This window comes from Octodon degus, unplaced genomic scaffold (genome assembly GCF_000260255.1).
Source record: "Octodon degus isolate 3935 unplaced genomic scaffold, OctDeg1.0 scaffold00106, whole genome shotgun sequence".
In the NCBI taxonomy this organism is placed as follows: domain Eukaryota; kingdom Metazoa; phylum Chordata; class Mammalia; order Rodentia; family Octodontidae; genus Octodon; species Octodon degus.
The window spans coordinates 7,471,888-7,498,316 of record NW_004524682.1 but is presented as its reverse complement, the minus strand read 5'-3'; the positions used below and the strand labels follow the sequence as shown (position 1 = coordinate 7,498,316).

At 37.9% G+C, this 26,429-nt stretch overlaps 1 protein-coding gene across 3 annotated transcripts in view; it reads right to left on the bottom strand.

Moving 5' to 3' along the window:
• The window catches only part of Cxadr (CXADR, Ig-like cell adhesion molecule), a 60,829-nt gene that overhangs the window by 4,301 nt on the left and 30,099 nt on the right, over nucleotides 1-26,429 (bottom strand). The window contains exons 3-7 of one of the 3 annotated variants that reach the window (XM_023724127.1): nucleotides 25,809-26,013; nucleotides 19,954-20,109; nucleotides 18,862-18,984; nucleotides 18,377-18,515; nucleotides 16,666-16,849 (exon numbers count right to left, since the gene is read on the bottom strand). In XM_023724127.1, coding sequence (XP_023579895.1) covers nucleotides 16,666-16,849; nucleotides 18,377-18,515; nucleotides 18,862-18,984; nucleotides 19,954-20,109; nucleotides 25,809-26,013 — 807 coding nt within the window. Of the gene's footprint in view, nucleotides 1-12,582; nucleotides 16,850-18,376; nucleotides 18,516-18,861; nucleotides 18,985-19,953; nucleotides 20,110-25,808; nucleotides 26,014-26,429 lie in introns of those variants that run through there. The other 2 variants (XM_023724126.1, XM_023724128.1) reach the window with 2 other exon arrangements.

Below are 26,429 nucleotides of genomic sequence, written 5' to 3'. Positions count from 1 at the left end.
CAGCACTGGGGAGGCTGAAAGCAGGAAGATCACTACGAGTCTGCTGCATAGTGAGACCCTTAACCATATATGTAAAATACAAAAAAAAAGTAATAAATACCCAGGTTTTTGTAGTTAATATCCACACAGGCAAGGGGAGACAGGCTAGGTACTTTTATCTTACGTTGTACATTTTAATCTTTAGACTTTTTATAGTGAGCATTATTACTTTGTAACTAGATGGGAAAAAAAAAAAACAAAACTTTAAAACCACTTAGGAGAAAAAACTCAATGGATTTATTTTTAGCAAATACAAATATTACTGATAGCCTAACAGTATTTCTACAAATATGCAAAAGTTTTAAAATGTTTCATTGCTTTATTTCAATAATGAAAGATTACATTTCACTCATAAAGAACAGGAAGCCGAGAAAATGTTGATTCTACTGATAAGACTTCAAGTAACAGGCTAGGGATAGAAACAGGTGTAAAAAGGTAAAGATAACAACTTAAGTTTATTTACAATCAAGTGAGATGGTACTTGGGAATATTTTAGCAAGTATCGAAGGTTCAGTATATTCACATAGGTTGTACAAAGGATGAAAATATAGAAATGGCAAATAGAAGTTGCCTAGTCAAAAGATAAAATATTAATGTATACAAGTGTATTAAGCATTTTATCTTGCAAAAAATGGGAAGAACTGCTTTCTATGTGATAAGCTATGTACACGCTAGAATGTCTTTACTTACAAATGGGAACATTCAGCACCCTTGCGCATCGCCCCAGGGGCCCATAGGACTTCAAACCCAAGCACTTGGCTTCCGGGACACATGCCTTCAGGAGCCAGATGGATGCAAGTATTGTTCTTAACCTGTTGGTGGTGGTTATACTTTAAGCTGCTAACAGTAGTGTATGAACATTATTCTTTGTCATGTAGGAAATAATAAAAAAAAGATATTCTCATGATTTGGACTTGAGGTCAATGAAAAGGAATAAATCCAGTATATATGTATATTGGCCACAAGAGGGCATCAGAAATTTTCCAACTACAAAGCGAAAGCTTAGATGAAAACAATATCCCTTCTATATGAAAAGCATTGTTCGGTGTAGTCTAAAACACTTGATTTTCCTGTGGTTTTTACATGTACACATTGTAATAAGTGATGGATAGGTTTAAGAATATTGCAGTTATTATATACAACAAACATTTATCAGAATTTTTGTTTTTGACCTAGAGCCTTGCTATGTAGTTGAAGTTGGCCTTGACCTCATTATGTAGCCCATGCTAGCTTCAAAGTCACAGAGATCCTCCTCCCTGCCTCAACCTCCCAAGTGCTGAGATTGCAGGTATGTGCCCTCAGTTGAGGAGTATTCCTGTAAGGTCCAGAAATAAATGGACAAGTAAATCACAAAACAGAACTGCCAACCCCCTGAATTTACACAAAATATACAGACTACACTTCTTAATGTCAAATTAAGTAAAGTTATAAAATTCAACATAAAAATAGCATGTGATTGATTTATTAAACTCCATGAAAAATAGTTTCTGTATTTTATAAACCATCAAGCACTTTTCCTTAATAAAAGGCTGTTGAAAATGAAAATGAGACAAGACACGTAGCTCAGTGGTGGTGTCTGCCTACAACATGCAGAACTCTAGGTTTACTTTCTGATACAATCACCAAACAGAAACCTTAAAATACAGGTCTTTTACTGCGCATTATGTGCTTTCTCTATAATTTGCACCCATAGTGTATGAATCCTCATTTAAAGTTTGCTTTCTTTGCAGTGAGGTGAAAGCCTAATATTGAAGCACTATGGTAGACACCCCACCCCACAGTGTCAGGGACCAAACCCAGAACCCTACACATTACACTGAGCTTCAGCTCCAGCCATACAACTGGATTTTTATTTTCTTCACCATTTTTAGTACAGTGATGTATACTATTTACCTAGATTATGCAATCATAGTGGGTACTGCAATCATGAAAAGCCTGGTACCAAGCACTCTCATCCAGCACACACACCAGAGTCGGGAGCTCCTAACATCAGTGTGCCCAGGACAATGGCAACCAAGTTTCAGACAGGGAGCATCCTCTGACCTCTCTGGTGATGCCACATGGTGAATGGCACGACACTCTCTGGCTGGTGGCAAGGACTCAGTTCTTAAACCACTAGCTCAGAAATCCTGGATTCTGTTTCATGTGGCCATAGGAAATCAAGTCTCTCTATATCCTGTTTTATTTATAAAATGCTATTAAACTCTATAATATGGAGTATTACGTACTAATATTTTTGTGACTGCGTCTTTCATAATGAATTCCACTTATCTACATCTGGGTTTTAAACAGATCTACCTCTAAAATGCCACCTTTCATAAAATAAGCACTTTCCCCCCACTGTTCTGCACTTAATTCACATTTAAGTGTATTTAACTGTAAAATGTCCAAGTACATCAGAAAGTGCGCATTAACCACCCTGTGAGACAATCTCTCTTCCCACAGACTATCTTCATATCACTGTTATAGACCAAAATAAATGAGGTAAACCCAAGCAACATCTTTAGTAGGAGGCATTATGTATTACCAACATAACACTAGCCGGGCACTGTGGTAGGAACTCTGTCTGGTATGTACTCATGAAGTACTCAGATCATTGCTCACTGGCTCAGTGGCTGAGCCAGGATTTGCAGCAGTAGCTCCAAATACCAGACTCAAACATGATACTGCTTCTAATCGAATCCCTCCATTTATCTTAATAATGGGGAGCCTAAGGTTTTGCAATCCACTTTGACTGCATAGAAAAAGCAAAGAATAAGCATGTCTTGTTTACACCAGTCTTGAAAGCACTCTTGGCCCTAATGGATACCTTTCCAGCACAGCAACACAAAAGGGTTGTATTGTTAAGACCAGTTCCATGTGAGATTCCATGACTAGGAGCAGTCCTACAGTTCTGCCCCTGAATCTACTATTACGAGATGTTTAACAGAGGTAAGGCCAGGGAGATAGCTCAGTAGAATAAGCGCTTGCCTGGCAAGCGCAAGGGGCTGAGTTCAATCCAGTTCCACCAAAAAATATAAATAAACAGGTAAGACTAGATCAAGGAGAGATCTGTTTGATAGCTTTTCTAAATCATTCACAGTGAAAAGATTCAAAGAAATCTGATACTTGGGATACTGCCAAATTTCTAATTTTTTTTTTTTTTTTATTAAACAGGAAGACAGGACTGTGCTTGTATTTCTTCATTAACATTTGAGTGCTGAATCACTGAAGTGGGCTTCTTCACTTATGTCAGCAGAAGCAGAGTGAATTTTGACTGAGACGATGCTGTTTCAAGTATGCCTTCAGTATTAAAGCGTGTGATACACACACAACCCTAAATTTATCTCTTAAAATTTGGTAAATCTTTTCCATAACAATCATAGACATTTTAATTTTTTTATAATTTAACATTTCGGCCGGGGAGATGGCTCAGTGGAATAAACGTTTCCCTGGCAAGCGCAGGGGCCTGAGCTCAATTCCCGGTTCCACCAAACAACAACAACAACAAAACCAATCACTGTAATTTAACATTTCAAGTAGCTTATGGCCTCGGCTCAGGAGTCTGATGCAGGAGGACCGCCATATCAAGCCCAGCCTGGGCAATTCCATAGCATCGTGCCTCAGAAAGTAAAATGGACTGGAGGTAGGAGAGCACACCCAGAGTCAAACCCAGTGCAGTAAAAGCTGTGTGCGTGTGTGTGTGTGTGTGTGTGAAACCTGAACTGCTACATAAATTTTTTCTACTTAATTGTATCTTTGCCCACAACCACAAATTTAAATCAAACCTATACATACGTTATACATACATATGTTAATAAGGGCTTGTTCATTCATGCGCCAACGAATAGCAGATAGTACCTTTTAGTTGACAGGATGGACATTATATTTCCACTCATGCAGTTGTTTAATTTTCTGTTATATTGTTTTTGTGAACACATAAAATGCCCCTCTCATATTAAAAGACTAGTAAATGTCGAAGGACTCTGATTTTCCAACATTTTTTAAAAATATTTATTTATTTATTTATTTGGTACAGGGTCTCACTACATAGCTCAGACTCATAGTTATCCTCCTGTCTCAGCCTTCCCACTGCTGGATTACAGGTGTGCCCACCACACCTGGTTTCAGTGGCCGGCACAGCACATCCTGTTCTGGGACCAGCAGGTTATGCTGTACCAGCGATCAAACCTGGGTCCTTGGGCTTGCCAGGCAGGCGCTTAGACTGCCAAGCAATCTTCCCAGCCTGTCCAACATTTTACAAACTGCATTTCCTGATATCTTCTGAATGGTAAGGTCAGTGCATTAGAAATGTTCTTATTGTTGACAGTTCTAGGACTATGTGAGAGGAGAAAATGTCTCACTTAGTAACATTAAAAGAGCAGAGTTTAAAGAAAAAAAGCCCACAGTGTCAGCAACCAATGTTCCATTTAAAATAGTATGTATGATGGCTGTCCCAGCACATTATCCAGCTACATCTTATTTTCAAGTGTAAGGTAACTCATTTTCTTCAATAGTTTAGTTCATATTGACTCCATAAAACATTTGGTAAAACTTCCTGTAACTTGAATAAACCAGGTAAGTTAATGAGAAATACACTGAGATGGGGATTTATGTGGCAGTGGCTGAAAGTGAACACAACCAGAGCTGCTGCGATTACCACCAACCAAAAATTACTGAGGATCTGTATTGAACATTTGGCATAAAGAGGTCTGCACTTTTGAGAAGGGTAGCACTTGCTTATAGCAGACGGTCAATGCCTTGTAAATGTGCAGTATCAAGGGAGAAGTCAGGTTAAACCAGAATGATTTGGCAATGGCTTCTTTGCTAATAGGATTTAGGAAGGATTAGGATTACATGCTTAGTAAATGGCAAAACCACAGACAGCCAATTACATAAAGGATAGCCCGAGGGGGGCATCTGCAGCTCTGTCCTACAGGGCTGATTAGTACACTGGTGTCTCAGTTCACAAACTTTTCATGATTCTGGTCACAAAGCGAATCATATAGAATGAAATAAAGTTCCTCAAAGGTCAACATAACCTAACCACTGAGTTTGATTCAGTTCTCATCCGATTCAGTTTGCAACCAGAATTGTGGAAATGATTAAGTTTGTGAACTGCGGTACGTTTATAGTCAGGAGCTTCTCCAAGATAGCAAAATAGGAGAAAATGGGCCCTGTATGATACGAGGTTCTCAAAACTAAAATGGTTTTAAATAAAGAAAAAGACGTTTGGGTGAGCGTACAGAAAATTCAAATTCTAAACCTCCTGAGGTGAGGAAAGAAAAATCAGAAAGCTTGAGAAGAGTGGTGGTGAAGATTTGCACTCTGACGCACTGAGAGCACAGGTGCTATAATACTGTTTTAATGTCAAAATACTTTTTTAACAAAAGCTTTATTTGGTACAGGGTCTTTCTATGCAGATCAGACTCGTGACCCTCCTATCTCAGCCTCCCCAGTGCCAGGATTACAGGCGTGTGCCACCATGCTCCATTTCAGGGCCAGCACAGCGTGCAGTACCAGGGATCAAACGCAGCTCTTTGTGCTTGCCAGATAGGTACTCAGACTACTGAGTTATCTCTTCAGCCCCCAAAAACCTTTTGTACTGCATGCAGTGGCAAATGGCTATAATCTAGTTATCTGGGAGGCCAAAGCAGGAGGATCTTATAAGCTCAAGGCCAACCTCGACAATCTCTCAGGACCTTGTCACAAAATTTAACAACAAAACTAGGAATAGAGCTCAGTGGAGTGCAGAGACTTGCCTAGAATGCGTAAGACCCGGATTCACTCCCCAGTACCATCACCAACACAATCTCAGTACATCCTCAGTACTTCCATGCAAAGTAAACAACATAGAAATACTGATTATAAATGTATTCAAACTAAAAGGATGGGGTTAACTTAAATGGCCATTATTTGGTACTACAGTATTACATCTTCATAACTTTAGATGCTTCCAAGTCCTCTATGAGCAGTAGAAAATGAATAGGAAAGGTATTTCTCTTTACAAGAATTAACCTAATCATACCTTCAGACATTCTTACTGAACAATACATCTCTGTCAGCATGAAGTGCCTTGGCCGAAATAAGCCAAGACCTGGCCAATTCATGATGCAAACCTCACCAGTACTCCAAAGCTGTTCAGGGTCCCTGTCCTATGTCGTAAGCCTCTTCTCTCCTATTCTACCCTCAACATTTCCTGAATTTCACCTCCTAGTTCTCGCTCGTATCTCTCCCAGGGGATGACTCATCTGTGTCATGGGGAAAAGTGATGCTAATAATATCCTATCCACAAAAACACCAACAGTTTTAAATCTGCACCCACCTCACTTCTTGGAAGATGTTCACTTCCTCCTCCTGTTAATCCTTCCACTTAAAGCCTTCAATGTAGTCCTTTTTTTTTTTTTTTTTTAATGTAGTCCTTTTTGCTCCAAGCTTTTCTACAGAATTACTAATTATGTTTATGTCTTTTATACTTAAGCAAATGAGTCTTCACCTTACTCTAGTTACTGTACTTTCTTGCTTTCTCCTTCCTGTCATGGCCAAAAACTTGAAAGAGCAGTTTAAGGTCTTTAATATTGCCTGGGCCTTACGAAGTCCATGTTTCAGGAGCTAATGGGGAGGTGGTCGAGTAGGGCAGTAGAGACAAGCGGCAGCCATTTCCTCCATTTTACATACTACAGGCCCTGTGTAAGCTTTTATTTGAGCCAGGTTTGATTGAAGCATGTAAAATATACAGTGGCACCTTGGTTCACAAACTCAGTTCTCTCCACAATTTGGTTGCAAACCAAACTGGACAAGAACAAAATCAAATTTTCCCATAAGATAACACTGAGCCTAACCTGAATTTGGTTTGGTTCTCATACAACTTGGTTGTGTCCAGAATCATGGAAAGAATCAAATTCATGAACCAAGATATTGCTGTTATTTCTATTTTAGATCTTATGTTTCAATTTACTATATTGACAATTGTCCCGCATACTCCCTAGAACAGGCCAATAATGAGTTTATTCTCAAAATGGTTTCTTTTCCGTCTTTTTGTTTTGTGCTGATTTAGAGCCTCAGTGAGTTCTGGTGATCTCATCTCTCTTTGTACATGCATTTAGCATTCGACCTTACATTTGTTAGGATGACTTTTACTTAAAATAATAAATTTTGGATGAAATGGAACCCTTGAATGTGTAAGAGAATGTAAACTGGTGCAGCCATTACAGAAGAGTTGGGAAGTTCCTCAAAAAATTAAAAAATAGGATTTCCCTATGATCTAAAAGTCTGATTTCTGGAAAATTTTGAGGTGTTATGGAACATCCACTGAAAACATCCAGCTGCAAGCAAAGGAATATACAGGCTAGGAGTAGTCCAGTGGTAGAGCACTATCAAGCACCCAGCATCTACTCAGCTCTGGGTGGAACTCCTAAAATAGTAAATTAATCAAATATATCTACAAAATATTTTTAGGGATTTTTTAAATGTATTTGGTACAGGGTCTCACTACACAGCTTGGACTTGTACTGATCCCCCATTTTTAGCCTCCCCAGCATTGGGATTACAGGTGTGTGCCACCATGCCAGGTTTCTAGTCTGGACAGCACACCTAGAGTTCCAGGCTGGCATGACACGTAGTACCAGGGATCAAACTGGATATTGTGGGCTGGCCAGATAGCTCAGTGGATTAAAGCACCTGCTTAGGCAGAGTTCAATCCCCAGTGTGCCCATGCCCATGCTGGCCCTGCCCCCAGGGCACACTGAAAAGGTGACTGAGGCTGGGCGTGGTGTTGTACACTTCCAAGCTACTCAAAAACCACAAAAGTATGGTAAGCATAAATCTTTCAAAGACATTTTGACAGCAAGAGATTTATAGCTATAATTACACTGAGGCAACAGACATACAACTAGGGTATCCTGTGGAAACTGGAATATAAGAGGAGGCAAAATTTACTGCTATAACAGGAAGCATGCTCATGCTGCAATCAACGCCCAAGCACTGACCATGTCCTTGATACACACTAATTTATCAATCCCATAAATTCTACAAGGTATGTCCTATTTATTGTGAGGAGATAAGTGAGTATCATTGGAAAAGAAAAGGGAGTATAGAGAAGTTGTTCATTCCCAAATGCTTTTAAACTCTAAACTTAGTATGAACTTCAAAATGTCAGAACACTTTCCCAACAGGAGTAGCAGCAGACAGAATGTTTATATAAGGGTGCCAGGAATACTATCTTTCCCACTGACTGGCAGCACTAGACACACACACACACACACACACACACACACACACACACACACACGGGTTCATACCATTTCTTTAGTACAGTCTGCAGCACTTAGAACATGATCATGAATCACACATTTAATCTCTATCGAGCTCTCTCTCATGGTCCAGATAGATCCATCTGGCATCTCCGCTTTCATATTCTGACAAATTCTTCAAACTCCACATTTCAAAACTGAATTCCTTAGCATATCTTCCCTCTATTATCAGAATGGACTCAACTTTTGCCATTATTTCGCTCTTCCTTCTCTGACAAGGTGATTTCATCTTTCCATTTAAAATCCATTTTCTCCTTACAACTCAAAATTTCAGCAACACTCCTGCCTTCCCTTGAATCCAAGTTTGTAATCGCCTGCCACAGCCTCCCCAGCTTCTAGACATCATGGTGGATGGCTAAAATAGAACTGGCTCCTTTCAAATTCACTAATCTTTCACACCCCAATTTCCCTTTCTGTTGCTTCAACCAAAAACCTAACATCCCCCCATCATTCATGCATAGTCTGTTCATCACTTAACATTTTGGAAAACTCAGGGTGACCCTACAAACATACACACACACAAGTTCATGACACAGATCATTCCTAGAATGATAAGCAGGAAGATGACCAGGTGTAATCAGTACCAAGTTTCCCTTGGAGGCCGGCAGCATGGGGAGCACCCACAACACTGTCGTCCACAAAGCCTTTCCACTACCCCCCAACCATGATCCACCTGCAGTTTCTGAACAGTGACCATTCCAGGTTTTAGTTTGTGAACTTCCAATTTCTATGTATTTCTATCATCCACTCATGATTTTGAGATTCAAGCATTTTAATTCCTTTCCTTTTTCAAGTGTTAATGTTGAAACCCAAAGTTTCTATAAGCTTTTTAAAAAAACTGTTACATAGTTTTTCTGTAATAGAAATGTAGGAGTGGAAGGAGTCAGGGAGATAGCTCAGCAGCATAAGCGTGTGCCTGGTAAGCACAAGGTCCTAAGTTCGATCACTGGTACTAAAAAAAAAGCGAGACATGTAGGAGCAGAGTATAAATACTTTTTTGTGTAGCTTAGTATTAAGCAAAAAAAAAAAAAAAAAAAAAAAAAAAGTGACAATACGTTTTGCTAAATGCTTTTATACCTTTTGAATTTTTGTGTTCCATGAATAGTCTGTTTAAAACTCAATTAAATTTTAAGGCTGGATATGGTGACACATGACTGCAATTCCAGAACTCCGGAAACTGAGGCAGGAAGATCACTATGAGTTTGAGGTTAGCCTGGGCTTAAACTGCACAGTGAAACACTGTCTCCAAAAGAAAAAAAAAAAAAAAAAAAAAAAAAAGCTAAGGCGATAACAGCTCAGTGGAGTAAGTGCTGGCCTGGCAAGTGCAAGGTCCTGAGTTCAATCTCCAGTACAAAAAAATAAAATAAAAACAAAACCAAATAAACAAACAACAAAAAATTTAAAAATGAATTACAACTTTTGAAGGGGAAGTAGGGAAACAAATATGAGTGAAATGTTACACACCTGTAACAAATTCATACTATGCTTTTTGCACTATTACTTTTGAAATATTAAAAAACAATTACAGAAAATACCTAAATTAATAGCTAGGCCTGTGAATAAGGTAAAAGACAGAACTGCTTTACAGCTACAAATCTTACCATGTCATCTAAGCAGCAAGGTTCATTAAAACGATTATTGATAACCTGACAAGCAGATAGAACCATTATCATGGTTCCTGTACCTCCCAAGTGGGGAAGACACAATGGAGGATCATGATGTACTTTTTGTTGACATTAATATATCACTGAAAATAAAGAAAACCTGGGCATGTGTTTCATACCATGTCCCACTCATCTATTAGTATCTCTTCCTAATTTGTAGTCATTACTAAGAGTCAAATTGTTATTACCAATCCAGAATTTTGTGCTGAAGTCTCAACCCCTATTTGTATGACATCTTAGACCTTATTTGCAAATACATCTGTTACAAATAAATATAACATCATTACTGTGCTTCCCAAGAACCCAATATGACCAGTATCCTTGAAAAAAGGGCCAGCTGGGAGTGGGATGTAATTCAGTGATGGAGCACTTCCCGAGCGCGCATGAGGCCCTAGGTGCAACTGAGGTATGAGGCACTAGACACATGTGGACAGAGATAGACTTTCCCAGGTAATGTGAGAGCAAGGTGAAAATGGCCACCTACTGGCCAAGAATAAAGGCCTAGAATAAGCTGCTCAGAGATCTTAGAGGGGATCGACCCTATCCTCATCTTGATTTTAGGATTCCATCCAGAACTGAGACATTAGATTTCTGTCATTCAAATCAGAGTCTGTGGCAATTTGTTATAGTAATTCTAGGAAATTAATAAAACTACACATAGAAGTTACTTTAAATGATTAATCACTTAAAAAGATCAAAAATAACACACACGAAATTCAAGTTTCTTGGAAACTTAAAATCTTGTAAGAAAAATAGTGTTTTAAGTACCAGAGCATATATCCTTAACTTTTTTTTTTTTTATGTATTTAGTATAGGGTCTACAGGGTCTCACTACACAGATTGGACTCGTAGTGATCCTCCTGTTTTCAGCCTCCCAAGCACTGGGATTACAGGTGTGCAACACCACACCCAGCCTCAATCACCTTCTCAGTGGGCCCTGGGGGTGGGGCCAGCATGGACACGGGCACACTGGGCACTGAACCCCCGGTCCTTGCCTCTGACTAAGTAGGTGCTTTAATCTGCTGAGCTATCTGGCCGGCCCTTAATACCCTTAACTTCTGATACCAAGAAATATTACAACAAAACAGACACCTATTTTTAAGGATATACACTTTCAGATGGTCAAATGTGTGCAAGTTTACGAAGTCCCAAATCTATTCATTCCCCCCATTAGGGATTTCCCATGAAAATCAGCCACCTGAAAGGGTTTAATTGGATTTTCAAAGCTGATTATTCATTCAGGATAGACCTATGCAGTTGAGTACCTAAGGAGGGCTTTAGAAATTTGCTAAGTTTCTCCATATTTTTATAGTGAGATGTATGTTACTGAATCTTGATTCTCTGAAAGCCAGTGAATCATTGCCAACATTGCAGCTATTAGGGATAATATAAAGAATTTTTATTATGATAATTTTTATCTCTAAAATCTTCCAACATTTCCTGTAAATTGGTATTTTTCTGCCCACTTTAAGCATTAGCAAACTAAAATTAAGTGAAATAGCTAGTGATAAGCAGTATTTAAGTACAAGTGACTCTGAATCATAGGTCCTACATCTCTTGACCCTAGAGTAGAAAATTCCACGTTAATAGGAAGTACTGGTTGTGACACGAAAACAATTTGCTTCTTATGCAGGGATACATCTGGTAATGTCTGAAGAGTCCCAAGTGTAGCAGGCACAGGTGCTACTGATATCCAGGGTGGAGAAGCCAGAGGTCCTGCCAATGTCCCACAGGTCACAGGAACGTTCCCTACAACACAGAATTACCCCCACATGTGTGTGGTGCGGAGACTGAGAAACCCTGGTATAAGCAAAATATTCTTCAACATGTCTTCTCACATAGAGACTAATACCCTACCTTGTTTTTTTCTAAAATCAACACTTAAAGTCGATGGAAATGTATTTAAAACATACCAAGGTGTTATATGGTTTGTGCTCACCTTTAAAAAATAAGAAAATCCTATCTTGATGTCTTAAACCCCAAAACAATAGTAGTAAGAGGTAGGGCCTTTGGGAAATGATCAAGTCGCGAGGGTTTCACCCTCCTGAATAGAATTAGTGCCTTATGAAAGAGGCTTGGGCAAACTCGTTCCCTTTCTCCATGTTGTATCAGCAGAGCAAGAAGTGCCACTCTGGAAGGACACAGGAAGCCCTCCCCACACACTGAAGCAGCAAGAGCCGGGACACTGGGCTGCCCAGCCTCCAGCCCAGTGAGCAATGAATTCCTCCCATTTATAAATTACCTAGTACATGGTACTCTGTTAAAGCAGCAGAAACAGATTAAGGCAAATGTACTTAATACTGAAGTATTCATACCTATTTTTAATTCATCCAAAAAACTGAGTTATCATAAAAATCTGAAATAGAAGAACTGTGGAAGATGCAAGCTCTCACTATGAACTGTACAAATACACAGGAATGGGGGGATATATGTGTACTTAACATGTTTGCACTGATATATGACTAATACAGTATTTTCCTGTCTAAAGGATGTATTGGGAGAAGCAACCTCAATACAGAAAGGCAGGAAGAAATAATATATTGAAGCTTCAGTAGACGTTTTAAAGGCACAATAAAGCCACACCACAAGGCAGAGAACCTTTTAATTTTATTTCAAAAGTACACAAGGTCACAAAACTAAGAGCAAGTTGTTGGGTTTTTTTAAACAAATTTGTTCTTACAAATTTCAAAATCTGCACCATTGGATGTGTAAGCTGGAAATTTTAAATACAAAATCTGAAACTGACACTGTCAGTACTCTATTGTGCAAACGTGATGTGTCAAGATATTTTTCTCCGTAGTACAAGTGTATTTATGGCTAAAATTCACAGGCGTAAGAAGGAGTGAATCCGTGAATTGTGGTTTTAATACTTGCATAATTTAATAAGTTAGCAGAAAACACAAAGTGCTTCTTCGATAGAAATATTAATGTCTGTGATCAAACTAAACCCAACTGACATTCACTAAATTCTTACATAACAAAATAGGATAATTGCACAAAACTTGATTTTAAGAGGCTAGTGTTACTATCCATAATGTCAGCCTTCCAGCCCCCACCAAAAAAACCACAATTCACAAATTTATTATTCTCCCTTACTCTGCAACATTTATAAAAGGAGTTTGTGGTCACTTATGGACTATGATAGTGGTGAAATAGGCGAACAAGAAATTCTATTGCAAAACATGTGACCTTTATTGCTGGACTATCCAAAGGCATTTAAAATATTAAAACTTGCCCAGAACATTTACATTACTAAACACAGGAACGTCATAAAGATGTATATACATAATATATAATATATAACATCACAAGCCACTGAAAAGTTCAAATTGCGCCAATATTTTCTAAAAACTACTCCATACATGACATACCAAGAATCAAACACATAAGGACTTTTTCTGTTCATACTGGAATAAGGCATCCAAACCCTAAACACTGTTGAAATGCAAATTAGAAAAAACTAGACACATGCACATAACTTCAAATTTACATGCAGCATGCACACAAAAAAGACTGAGAATAGTTATTTTTATAAGCCACATATTACAGAATTTTGTGCCCAACTTCATGCGCTGAATTCTTGTATTAATCAAGATGTTTGACCTTACTTGACCCAAAATTCCAGGACTTCATTGTAAATTTATCTTTTTAATAAACATCAAATATTCCTTTATAGACATAATCTTTATGCATGATTGACTTGGATCTTTTTTTTAACTTTCTCCTAAGACACACTATATTTCCAATGTAAGAAATCCTTGGCAAATAGTTCACATTTAAATGGAATAATTTGTCCAGAAAAACTGATCAGTGTATCTGCAAAAGACTTTGGTAGGAAAATATGAAGAAAAAGCACTAAGAAAACCATTATCTGCAAACTAGTTCAAAATCAAAGCACAAAACAATAATTCCAAGTATCACATCTCTTCAGATTATCCTACAAAACTTTAAATGATGATACCACGTTTCTTAGGTATATAGAAGAATCAGTTTTGCTTTGAGAATGAAATGCTTCCCTGGACTGTTATTACTGGTTCTCTCATTGAGATGCTCTAATAATTTTTCATTAACTACTTAATCATTTGCAGTGCTAATTCTAGAACAAATATTTTAATCTCTGTTCTACTAAAATTATCAGTGAGAATTATTTGGGAAATTATTAGCATTAAATGACCTTTGAATCAAGTGAAATTTACAATAAAAGCAACTGGAAAGCCGGGCATGGTGGCGTACCTCTAAAATCCCAGTACTCAGGAGGCTGAGGCAGGAGGATCATTATGTGTTTGAGGCCAGCCTGAGCTACAAAGTGAGCTCAAGGCCAGTATGACCCTGTCTCTAAAAAGGCAAAAATCAACTGGAGATGTAAACCTAAACTAAACTATGTTCTCTAGTGTCAGTCACACCCAACAGGTCTGTTCAAGTCATTCTTTATAAGCTTGATTTTCAGATTATAGCTCACTATGAATACTAACTGAAATAATTTCAGAAAGAGACTGGTTTACTTATAATCAAACCTTACATAAATATGAAGTCTAAGGAAAGCAAAATCTTACATATGTTCATCCCATACTAATTTCTACTTAGATTGATAGAATCTGAAATAGGATACACCAAATCAATTTTGCTATTGAAGTTTGTGTTCTATTTTACTCCTGTGATATCTTAAAAACAGGTCAAACATTTAGTATTCAAAAATAGTTACTGTTATAAAATTAGAAACAGAATGTCGGGGATGTTAAAGTGTTTAAATCCTTATGCATAACTGTCACTTAAGTTACATAAAAAACAGAGAGGAGGCAAGATTGAAAGAATAAGGATAGAGGATGTCACAGTGATATGTTTTTAGAAATAGTACCTTCACCTCTAAGCACCTTTCCAGTAGGTGATAGCTAGCTCATAGGCACCAGAAAGTCATAATAGAAATTAAATTATCCAAAAAGGCACGATGAAAATGTTAACACAAGTATAAAAAGTAATTTTAATGTAAGGTTAAAAACCTACTTAAAAAATGCTTCCTAATATGTAAAACTGTACATTAATTCATTACACATTCAGCTTAAATTTACTATTAAAAAGTGTACACAACATTCTGCCTAATTATCAATACATGCCAACATTAATTAATAATGTTGCATTTACCAGCACAGCACCCAAAGAGATAACAGGAAACCAACTCCCTACAAAAATCTAGGGAAATGGTTTTACAGCTAATCGAATAATTTATTACAGACCTTATTTACTATAAAGAAACTGTTGGCTTATTCTACTATATCCACACTCCCTCATAATCTTAAGGGAAATCCAATAAATCCACCCACTTCTACTAAAACACATTTGGCAGATAGGAGTATTTTCTGTACTCCTTTTTCTTTCTTTCTTTCAAGAATAAATCACTTCCACAAAACTAAGACTCAACTTTTTTTCAAAGCTCAACCTGATTTGCGGCAGCTACCTAAAGACATGCTTGGCCACATAATAGCAACTGTACATCTTCCCAAGCCTGCAATATAGAACTGATGGAGGACACTCACTTGCATAAAATGTATATGATTGTTGAGTCTATGATGAAAACATCCTCCAGAAAACGCATTCAAGAGGGTAAGTTTAGGCCTATGCATTTTGAGAACATAAAACATGTAATATCGTCATCCAAAAAAATTTCTTAAAACCCTAAAGGAGGCATGAAAAAAAATGCATTTAAAATTTAGAATAATTAGGAAATTCTCATCTATATTTATCAAATGATAACTGGATTGTAACATTTTCTTTTTAGACAAATATATCCTAGAATGTTTAGATGATAACTGCGGATGCTACATCCTGGATCTAGCTAGTTTCTCCTCCACAGAACACCACAGGCCCGAGGCGCCAGTCAGGTCATCTAGCTCCACGTCTGCGCCATGGTGTCGGTTGATACACCTGACGCTGTGTGCGTTCTAACTGAATCTAACACAGGCGCCTTTAGCTTAGTATATAAAAGTCTACTATGCCCTTTTGGTGATTAAAGAAATTCAGTTCTCAAGAAATCATTTCATGGTTTATGAATGACCTGGAAATAAAAAGTGTCATTTTGAAAACGTTGTAGTGTTTTGTCATTAGAGATATGACATACACAATTAGAGTTTTCAAAGAGGCTATAAAAGTAAGTACAAACATACTGAAGTATTTTTGCTATGTGTATTTCTTCACTGATGTTGGGACACTGTTGGATCATAAATAAATGAGACACACATCTTAAAAATAATGATAGACATTATAAAGTACCACTTTGTGATGATTCAAGTAACCAATGTGGTATGTGTATAAATTAATTCACAGAGCTCCTCACATGATTCTGTGTACAAAGTGCTCCATCTTACTCAGATAAATTAAGTTATCTTTAGTCAGCCTCTTAAAGATTGTAAATGTCTAATAACTAATGTCTTTACTGTTTTAAGATAACCAAATAAAACTTTTGTGAAGCATAATTTTTAACAGTTTCTGGTTAACTTCTTTTCATACACTTTGAGGCTATTAACAAAATTTAAACCTGAACAGATTTTCATACATCAAGAGGAAACACAAAGAGCAAAAAGACAAGCAGAGGCGCTCTATACTATAGACCCATCCTTGCTCTGTGCTGGGATCATCACGGGAACCGCTCCCATTCGGCTTAGATTAGGGGCAGCTACCTTAGCGGGCGGCAGAGTTGGGCTCTGGGGAGCGCGTTCAAAGTCTTCACTTGGTACTTGGTTATACTGAGTCTTAGAGTACCCCTCCATGTTGGAAGGGGACATGGAACCCAAGGAAGAGTGGTTGCTGCCAATGTAGCTTCTGGCGGTGGATGTCCGACTCTTTGGAGGAGGAACATCTTCTCTGGAAAACAAAGTCCCCAGTGCAAGAAGTTAAAACATCAAGTTTCTAAAAACTTGTAATAGTGCAAGCTGCAACTGATGACTAAGAGTCTTAGTAAAGTATGAAATAAGATTAGCGCTACACACAAAAGAGGCAAGCACACACACTGTCATTAACTGTGCATTTGTTCCCAATGTATCATTTTGATTAAAAAATGTACAACATAATTATAGCATATAACCTCATATAGAAAAAATATGTATTTTACACAAATTTAGGCATTATAATTAAAAAAAATCTCATTTTATATTCTAGCATCAACCTGAACATTATCTAGTTATAGTTACTTAACACTTTCTGGCTGGCAAGAGAATTAACACTCACTGGCATATTTCATGGATATATTCTAACCCTCAAGGCGGGGGGGAATCCCATTTTACTATATAAGTTATCTAAGACTTTAGCTGAAAAGCTTGTGCTTGAGTTTTCAAAAGCTGGGGTCAGGGAGATAGTTCAGTGGCATAAGCACCTGCCTGGCAAGCACAAGGTCCTGAGTTGAATCCCTGGTACCAAAAATCTAACTAGCCCCGTGTGGTGGTGCACCCTTATAGTCCCAGCACTCAGGAGGCTCAAGCAGGACGATCGCTGTGAACTTGAGACCAGCCTGGGATACAAAGTGAGCTCAAGGCCAGCCTGAACTAAACAGTGAAATCCTGTCTCAAAAAGTAAAAAAAAAAGGTTTCAAAAACTGGGAATTTAGGCATAGGAATGTTTATATCAAGCACCGAGAAAATACATATCAGAGTGACTTTTGGAGTGTTTTAAAAATGTAAGTACAGGGCTGGCGAGATAGCTCAGCAATCTAAAGTGCCTACTTAGGCAACCTTAGGCAAGTGCAGGGACCACAGTTCGATCCCTGGTACCACATGCTGCGCCAGCCCCGCCCCCCAGGGCAGGCTGAGTTGGCCACAGAGACGGTGTGATGTGGCGTGATGGCGCATGCCTGTAATCTCAGCACTGGGGAGGCTAAAAACAAGAGGATCACTACGAGTTTGACCCTGCACAACATACAAAAAAAAAAAAAAAAAAAAAAATTAAGTGCTCAAATCCCACACAGACCTACCAAAAGTCCAACCCCAAGGTATTGAACTAGTTAGTCATATGTTATTGTTCTTCAAAGTTCTGTAATCCAATGTGCAATTCTAGTCAAGGTCTACAAGTTTAGAATATTCAAGAATATAAACACACTGTAATAGTTCTGTAAATTATTCATGACAACTTGATACAACTAGTTTTTGTTTTAAAATCTCAACAGCTACTACAATTTTTGAGTAACAAGTTAATCACTTTGTAATTCTCAAAATGGGATGCAAGAAAATTTGGTGGCACACAAAGAATGGGTGGATATGCCCACTGAAAGTAAATGTTCTGAAATATGTTGTGTGGAGAAGCTTCTGCACAGTTCTCATAGAGAATAACACGCTTCAGATGCTAAAAAGAATTACTGCCTTAGGAACATAGTAAAACACAGACCTGCCAAAGAATTACCTTATATCATGGTGAACTTCCTTTTCATATTTTTCTTCTCTGCGCTTTTTACGACAGCAAAAGACGATAAAACCAATGATCACAAGAGCAAATAAAATTCCTATAATAGCTCCTGCAATTGTCCCAGCTCTATTCGAAGCTAGAATAAGATGTTAATAAAAATAGTTTAAAAAAAGCACACTTACAATATTGGAAGTAGGATATAGTATAATGATAGATTGATTTTGTGGCAAAGTGCAAAAGCTGATTTGATAACTTTAATAAAAGTTATTTTTCTTAGTAAAATTTATTTCTTAATAATAGTTTATTCTTATTTCTTCATAAAATATAGTTCTTAATAAAAGTTCTTTTTCCCTATCAATGAACTAGAAACGCTAACAACCAAGCCACAGTGTTCTGATCAAATTCCCATCCCCTTGCCTGCAATATACACTTGCTAATGAAATTAAGAGTTTGTGTAGAGCTAACAAGAAGAAAACACTCACGGGGAACAACATCTAGGTTCAGCCGGCATTGATCAGAGCCCACTCTGTTCTGCACTGTGCAGGTGTAGATCCCGGAGTACTCAGAGGTGGCATTTCTTACAGTTATAACAGGTGAAGTCATTTCTGTGGGAGAGGAAAGAAAAGCAAACACTTTTACAGAATGTATTCCTGAGTGGCAATAAAAATAAACTCTACCAAATTTGACAATCCATTTAAAAAGGAGACAATGCCGGATGCAAACAAACTGCTGTGGAGCCCATGCATCTCTGCAGAATTAAGAGGCATGCCTGCAGTTCTGACAGATCAAGGCAAAAAAACAAAAACAAAATGCAAAACACGCCGTAATCCTTCAGGCAGAGCCTCAGCTAAAGCCAGGGTATGATACACTGTAGCAGTTGCAAGCTCATTTGGGGCCACATTTTAGTTACAGAAAGTACCTCATTCCATAAAGGCTCTTTCATGCAGCAGGAAAATCTGCCACCCCCACATAAAACACACAAAAGAAAATCAGAAGGGATAATCTAGTTCCGCCTCTAGTGAAATAAAAGAGGCAAAAAGAAACTTACTGAAGACCAGAGTGGGGTGAACAGAAAGAAGGTACAGCATGACAATCAGTTGGAACTAATAGGTCAATTATAATAAACAGATGAATGATCAGATTTAGTCAATTTGTAACTCCACAGTTAAGTGTCACACAGGGTCTTCCCCCACACACACACCTTATTTACAGAGCAGCCCTGGGTGGAATACTATAGCATCAACCAGAATCTAGCCAAAACACTCAAGATCCCAACACTTATTACAATTTAGCCACTAAATTGTGATTATAAACATTGTACACCAAATAAAAAAGAAATCTGCCAGAGGAAGATAATTATGATATTCTAAAAGATGAAATTATTATAAACATTTCTTCATTTCAAAGACACTAAATTGTCATAAATCCAAATAACCCTCTTGGAAATTCTTATCACTGTGTATAGAAAAGGGAAGGCATTTGCAAATTAAGAATATGTAACATACACATACAAACCCCACTAGATTTAAGTCCAACTCAGTGGCACATGGTACAATTTCTGCTATCAGCAATACCTGCTAACCATGGGGTAGGCATTTTCTGTGAGTCAGACAATTTTTGCCATTCATATCGTAATGGAAGTGAACCTTCTCTTGGTTCACATTTTAGTTTAAAATCATTTCCAATTTCTTCAGATCCATCAACAAAACACCTTGTACCTGATGGCTTAACTGGAAAAAAAAAAAACAAAAAACAAAAAAACAATTAATTCGACCTCATAAAACAAAAGCAATTTTATTTTTATAATAGGTTATTTAAACATACAGCATAGTACATAACCAATGATAACTGACATGTTATCAGCTGGGCCTGGGTACACAATCGCCAAAAGATCACAATAGGTTGTCAACATCAGCTGGCTCAGACACAAAACAAGAATAAGCTCAGGCAAGCAGCCACTGCATAAGGAGGTTGGCAGCATCTCAGGCACAGCTCTGTGCCGCCATTCCACTGGGCACACATGAAAAAAGCAAGGAGAATGCGAGCTGGGAGACTACTGCAGGAACTACCCCTCCACTCCTTACCTATTCTTCTCCATCCTTGAAATGCAGCCTTCTAGGAATAAGTGCCAAGTCACACTGACAATCAGGACTTATAACAAAAAGTGCTGATAACAGGGACAATTCACTTAGTACAACAAGAACAGATAATACTCGTACATACGCTAACTCAGATCCATTGAGAGAGCAGTTTTACTAGAAAGTATAGCTCAGACTGTTTTCTACATCTCCTTGAGTAATTATTTAAAGTAGCTACTATGCCGCATTACCCACAACTGACCCCAACCCTGGTGTTGCATACATAACCTTTGGTTGAACTTTACTAAGACATACATTTATGAACTAAAATTACCAGTTAATCATGTGGGTTGATCACTTTTAACAAATATGTACATGCAGTCATCACTAGGTATCCACAGGGGGAAATTAGTTGTAGAACACTGGATTCCAAAACACCTGAGGGTAAGTACCCTACAGACTCTAAGGCAACTCTAGACTATCTGCAATATCTATTATTTATTTATTTATTTATTTATTTATATGTATTTAGGACAGGGTCTACAGGGTCTCACTATGTAGATCAGACTGTAGTGATTCTCCTGTTTTCAGCCTCCCAAGTGCTGGGATTGCAGGTGTGTGCCACCACACCTAGTCTCAAGCGCCTTCTGAGCATGCCCCGTGGGCAGAGCTTGCACTACATGCTGGGGATCGAACCCTGACCACTATGCTCTGCCTAAGCAGGCACTTCAGGTAAATGTTCCATAAACTGTTATTATGATATATGATTAAAAGATTTTTAAAAGTCTGTACATATTCAGTACAGACACATTTTTTTGTCACTATTTTTGATCCATGCTGGATTAATCTGAGGATGCAGAACCCAAAGATACAAAGGGCCAACTAGATCCATGAAGCCCTAGTCCAGTCCTCTCCAAAGAAAGTTCCCTCCATCATAGCTGCAGTCAATCTCACTCCAAACTCTTGCATTCTCTTTCTATAATCATGAAAATGAAAATATACTGTAGCACATATTTGTCTCACTTCTTTCATTCAGGATGCTTTTCAAATAGATCCATGTTGTACCTACTGGTAATCATTCTCTATTACTGCACACTGTTATTCCAGTGAATGAATATAACATGTTCATTTATGCACCCACCCTGTGTTCGTTTATCCACCCACTGAACACTGCAGTTCTGGGGCTACTATTAGAAATTAATTGGCCAAAGTAACCAAGAGTAAGTCTGTAGCTTTCAAAATCTAATTAACCATGGTAGAAGGCACTATGAGGAACCACGTAATGCTACTGGCAAGAAAGAAGAGAGGACTCTCAGAAGCCTCTCAAGAAGAGAGTTCAACTCTCATCTGGCTGTTTCCAAGGAGAGATCAGGATTAAGTGTGGAATGGACACTATCTAGAGATTACACCCTTCAGCAAAGTGTTCAAAAAAAAATGGGTCTGCAGGTAATATTAAGAAAATTATAATAATATTTTACTGCTGTTCTACAACCTTGGGAGAAATATTTCCCACCAATTCTGTAGTCAGCTTTTACTTTTTTTTAGTTGAAGCTAATTTTCATTCAGTCCTGAATGAATTTTTATTCTTGCGCCACTATGAATAAAGGGGGTGGTCCACTCCTATCCCAGCACTTGGAAGGTTAAAATAGAAGGATCTCTGTGAATTCATACCAGCCTGGGCGTTTAAGTGAGCACAGGGGAGGCCAAACTGCATAGCAATACCCTGTATCAAAAAAAATAATAAAAAATAAAAATAAAGGTTTATGAGTTCTACAAATCTGCACTGCAATAAACACCACTGCTTCAACATTTATCTAATAATGTCATATTTTCCTTTTGGGGATAACTGCTGAGTCATATGTAAATATATGTTCAACTTTTTAAGACAATGTCAAAGTGTTTCCCACATGTGGTCAGGAGGATTTCCCCCACACAGGAGAGTACATTCAACCTGAAGTTACCGATAATAATCGCACACCTTCAGAATTTCTTAATACTCCTTAACAATTTATTTCTTCCCTTCATCTGTTACTGCTATTTTTTTAAAAGAGATCAATAGATGCATTTAGTAGCATTATTGATTTTTCTAAACAAATTTGTTTCTTTTCCAGATTGATCAGTTACCCTAGAGACTATATCAACTGAACTTTGTTAAATAAGTTTGGCAAATGAGATTATTAAAAAGCAATGCTTTTTATACCAAACCAGCAAATATTGATTAATATAATATTCTAATCCAAATTCTAGTTCTTATACTTTCAACTAAAAATGTCTCTTCTCCATATCCCAAATATATCCAATAATAAATTATTTAAAGTCGCTATTTACAATTTCAGAGTCTAGTTGACTTTGAGATTTCAATATATACTATTCATTAAAAAAGTGCTTATTGGGGCCGAGGAGATGGCTCAGTGGAATAAGCGCTTCGCTGGCAAGCGCAAGGGCCTGAGTTCAATCCCCGGTTCCGGAAAAAAAAAAAAAAAAAAAAAAAAAAAAGTGCTTATCAATTTTGGTCTTTGAACATCATTTTGGAGCAGCCCAACTACCTTCCAATGAAACAGAAAGTGCAACTCTTTCACATGCTCACTCCAACCATTACACCACAGGAAACATTAGTTCTTGGCCTATGACACTCTTGCTGACCATAAACTTGGCTTCTGAAACACCTTTAGAGACCATCACCCTCAGAACTTCTGTTTCCATGAACATCAGCATAGCCAACAACTCTTCCCAGACAAATGCATGAAACCATGACGCTGTACCTGGCCACTGTATCCGTACTTGGCCACTGTATCCCACCAATTTAGTAATGCCTTACTCCCTACAAATTTTGCAGTGGGGCCTCAGTTCACAAACTTAATTCTTTCAATGATTCTCATTGGGAACCAAATTGGATGAGAATTGCATCAAATTCAATGGTCAGGTTCAATGTGGACCCTTTTGGAAGAAGATTTGATTCGGTTTTCATCCAATTCGATTTGTGACCAGAATTGTGGAAAGTTTATGAACTGAGGTACCACTGCACATCATCATCCTGCCATGTTAGTGGCCTGCCTTAGTCTACAGTAAACGCATTCTAAATCCCTATATGGGACTAGATATACTTTTATCCCTACATCACCTTTACAAAAAGGTTATCTGCTTGGCTCAAAAACTCTAACCACTTGTAATCCTAGCAGTCTGAGAAGGTGCCATAGGATTGTAAGTTCAACTCAGCCCAGTTGATTTAATGATTTAGTAAGACCCTGTCTCACAAAAGAAAATTTAAAAGACTCAAGATATAGTGAAATATAAAGGCCCTGGGTTCAATTCTCAGTATTGCAGAAACAAGCAAACTAATCACTCTTACTCCAGACAAAAGCCATCATTAATACATACTAAAAATCAGTAAAAAAGTTAGGCAAGAAACAGGATATTCGTAGTGTCCAATTAGATTCCTCAACTTTTTTTTTATTATTTCAGAGGGAATATGAGTAACTTTGTAGTGTAAAAACTCATCAGATAAACTTAAGCCAATAAAGTAAGATGATACCATGTAACTCTTGATATAAGGGGAAGAAATTACAGGCATTAAATGCAATGTGGATCCTAGACTCCATACTAGAAAAAACTGTGACATTAAATGTTGAAAGTCCTATTTGGTGTATATTTTAGTTACCAGTATTATGCCAACATTAATGTTTTGTTTTTCATATCCACAGTATGATTCTGTTAACATTGGGGTAAATTACTTTCTAGTATTTTCAAAACTTTTTATCAAATGCTGGCAAAAAAAAAGGAGTTGAAATGTGTAGTGTATGTGTTATCAACTCCCTACAAGGAAGGGGCCAGGGGCCGGGGAGATAGCTCAGTAGAATAAGCGCTTCCTGGCAAGCACAAGGGCCTGAATTCAATCCCCGGTTCAAAAAAAAAAAAAAACCTCCCTACAAGAAATTTAGATCACTGTGATACAAACATGTACTAATACATTATTTTAAAAAATAATTTTCTACAAAACTTAAGGTTGTTTCAAAATTTAAAAGTGTGTGTGGCTGCAGAAGCCCTGTATCAATGGTTTGTAAATCCCACAGAACACATAAGGTCCAAGTTGAATGAGCCACTATCTCAGCTACTGCCACTGTCTCTGGCAGTACACTATTATTCAAGCACACTGTATAGATCCAAAAAACGATCAGTTATACATGCTGTACACCAAACAACTTCCGAACAACTCTGTACATCAAAAGGACTAATAGAGCCTGTCAGAGAGCCAGCAAAAGGCATTGGTGATATGTGGCCACAATACTAACCTATTGAGTTCTGTTATCAATGCCCACTTTGGCTTCTTTTCTGAGCAGTGACCATGTGAACTTAGTGTTCTGAAAGAGCATGGCAGGCTCCAACAATGGCATGAAGCTGTAGCAAAATGCTACCCTTGACATCCAGTCAACTAGGTCATCTGAGTTCATGGCCACACAGCACCCACAGTTCAATGAATAAACTTTCATTACCCTGTAAGCAAGCGCTACGGTGACAAGTCCTTCTGAACGGAAGCATTAGGCCAAGTTTCTCTCAGTGAACCAAAGGGGTGCTACCAATGGACTCACTTAGTGGGCCAGTTGAGGGCACTTCACTGATCTTTCCCCAAAATACATAGGCAGAATTTACAGGGAAAGCTGGTGGATGAGCTTCCTTCTAATTCTCTTATTTATTTATTCACAGATCAGACTTACAGTGATCCTCCTGTTTTCAGTCTCCCAAGCACTGGGATTACAGGCACACCACCACACTCAGTCTCATTTGCCCAGGGGTGGGGCAAGCATGGCAGGCCAGGGATCTAACTCCTGTCCCTGCATCTGTAAGCTAGGTGTTTTGATCCACTGAGCTATTTGGCCGGCCCCCAATTCTCACTTTCAGAAGAAAAAAATTCTGGAGGTTTCTCCCAGTGGCTGTCATGACTCATTTGAAAACACAGAAGGACATGCTTCTCTGGCATTGTGACAGCCTCATTAGATCAAATTTAGTCATCGTTTCCCTTCAGCAATCACTGCCTTCTTCCTCCTCATATCCCTATTTTATCTTTTTTTCTCTCCAAAGTTCGAATTCAAGTTCTACTTGGCTATGGTAATCCTTCACAGAACTACAAAGGGCAGAGTGTTTCCCCTTGTCCATGGTGAGGATGCTGGACTTGTACCTTTAATATAAAAAGCCTATTCCTGGTAGAGATCGATCACCCTAGCTATTTGAGAAAATCGCAAACACTTCAAACATTTATAATTCCTATTCTAAAAAGCTAAAGTCTACCTTAGCTCCTACAGTACATGATCACTCTTCCTGTCACTAACTAGCTAACACAAATAAAAACAACTTACCGAGCACTGTCAGCAAAACTTTCTTATTCGCAACACCAGGAGCTTTCTTCACTTTGCACTGGTATGTGCCAATATCTGATAACTGTAAGTTTGTTACATTTATTGACGCATCACCAGCTTTGAGATCATTACTTGTAAAATGTACTCGTCCTTTCAGAGCTTCATGGTAGTTATCATAAATTTTGTCTCCAGAATATAAAATAATCTAAAAGAAAACCAAACAAGAATAGCAAACAAACAACGAAAGTTATATCAATAAAGGAACTATGAATATACCAATAGCACAGAATCCAAAAACAGAAATAGCAGAACAACGTATGATCAGAAAACCTACAACTATCAAAATGATAGAATAAGAAAATAAGAAATGGTCAGTGGTATCCTTGAGTTTATTCCCATGTTCCCATTTTAAATGGGGAAAATAAGATCCAACACAGTATACACAACAGCTCCATAATAGGAGATTTGTAAGACTCAACAGGATGCAAATTTGTTCATCACTATTCCCTTCTTCAAGAGGTTCCAAGGCTGTGGTGAATCAGTTAAATGTATAAACTCAAGACTATATTATAGCTCAGTAGAATAAGTGCTTGCCTGGCAAGCACAAGGTCCTGAGTTCAA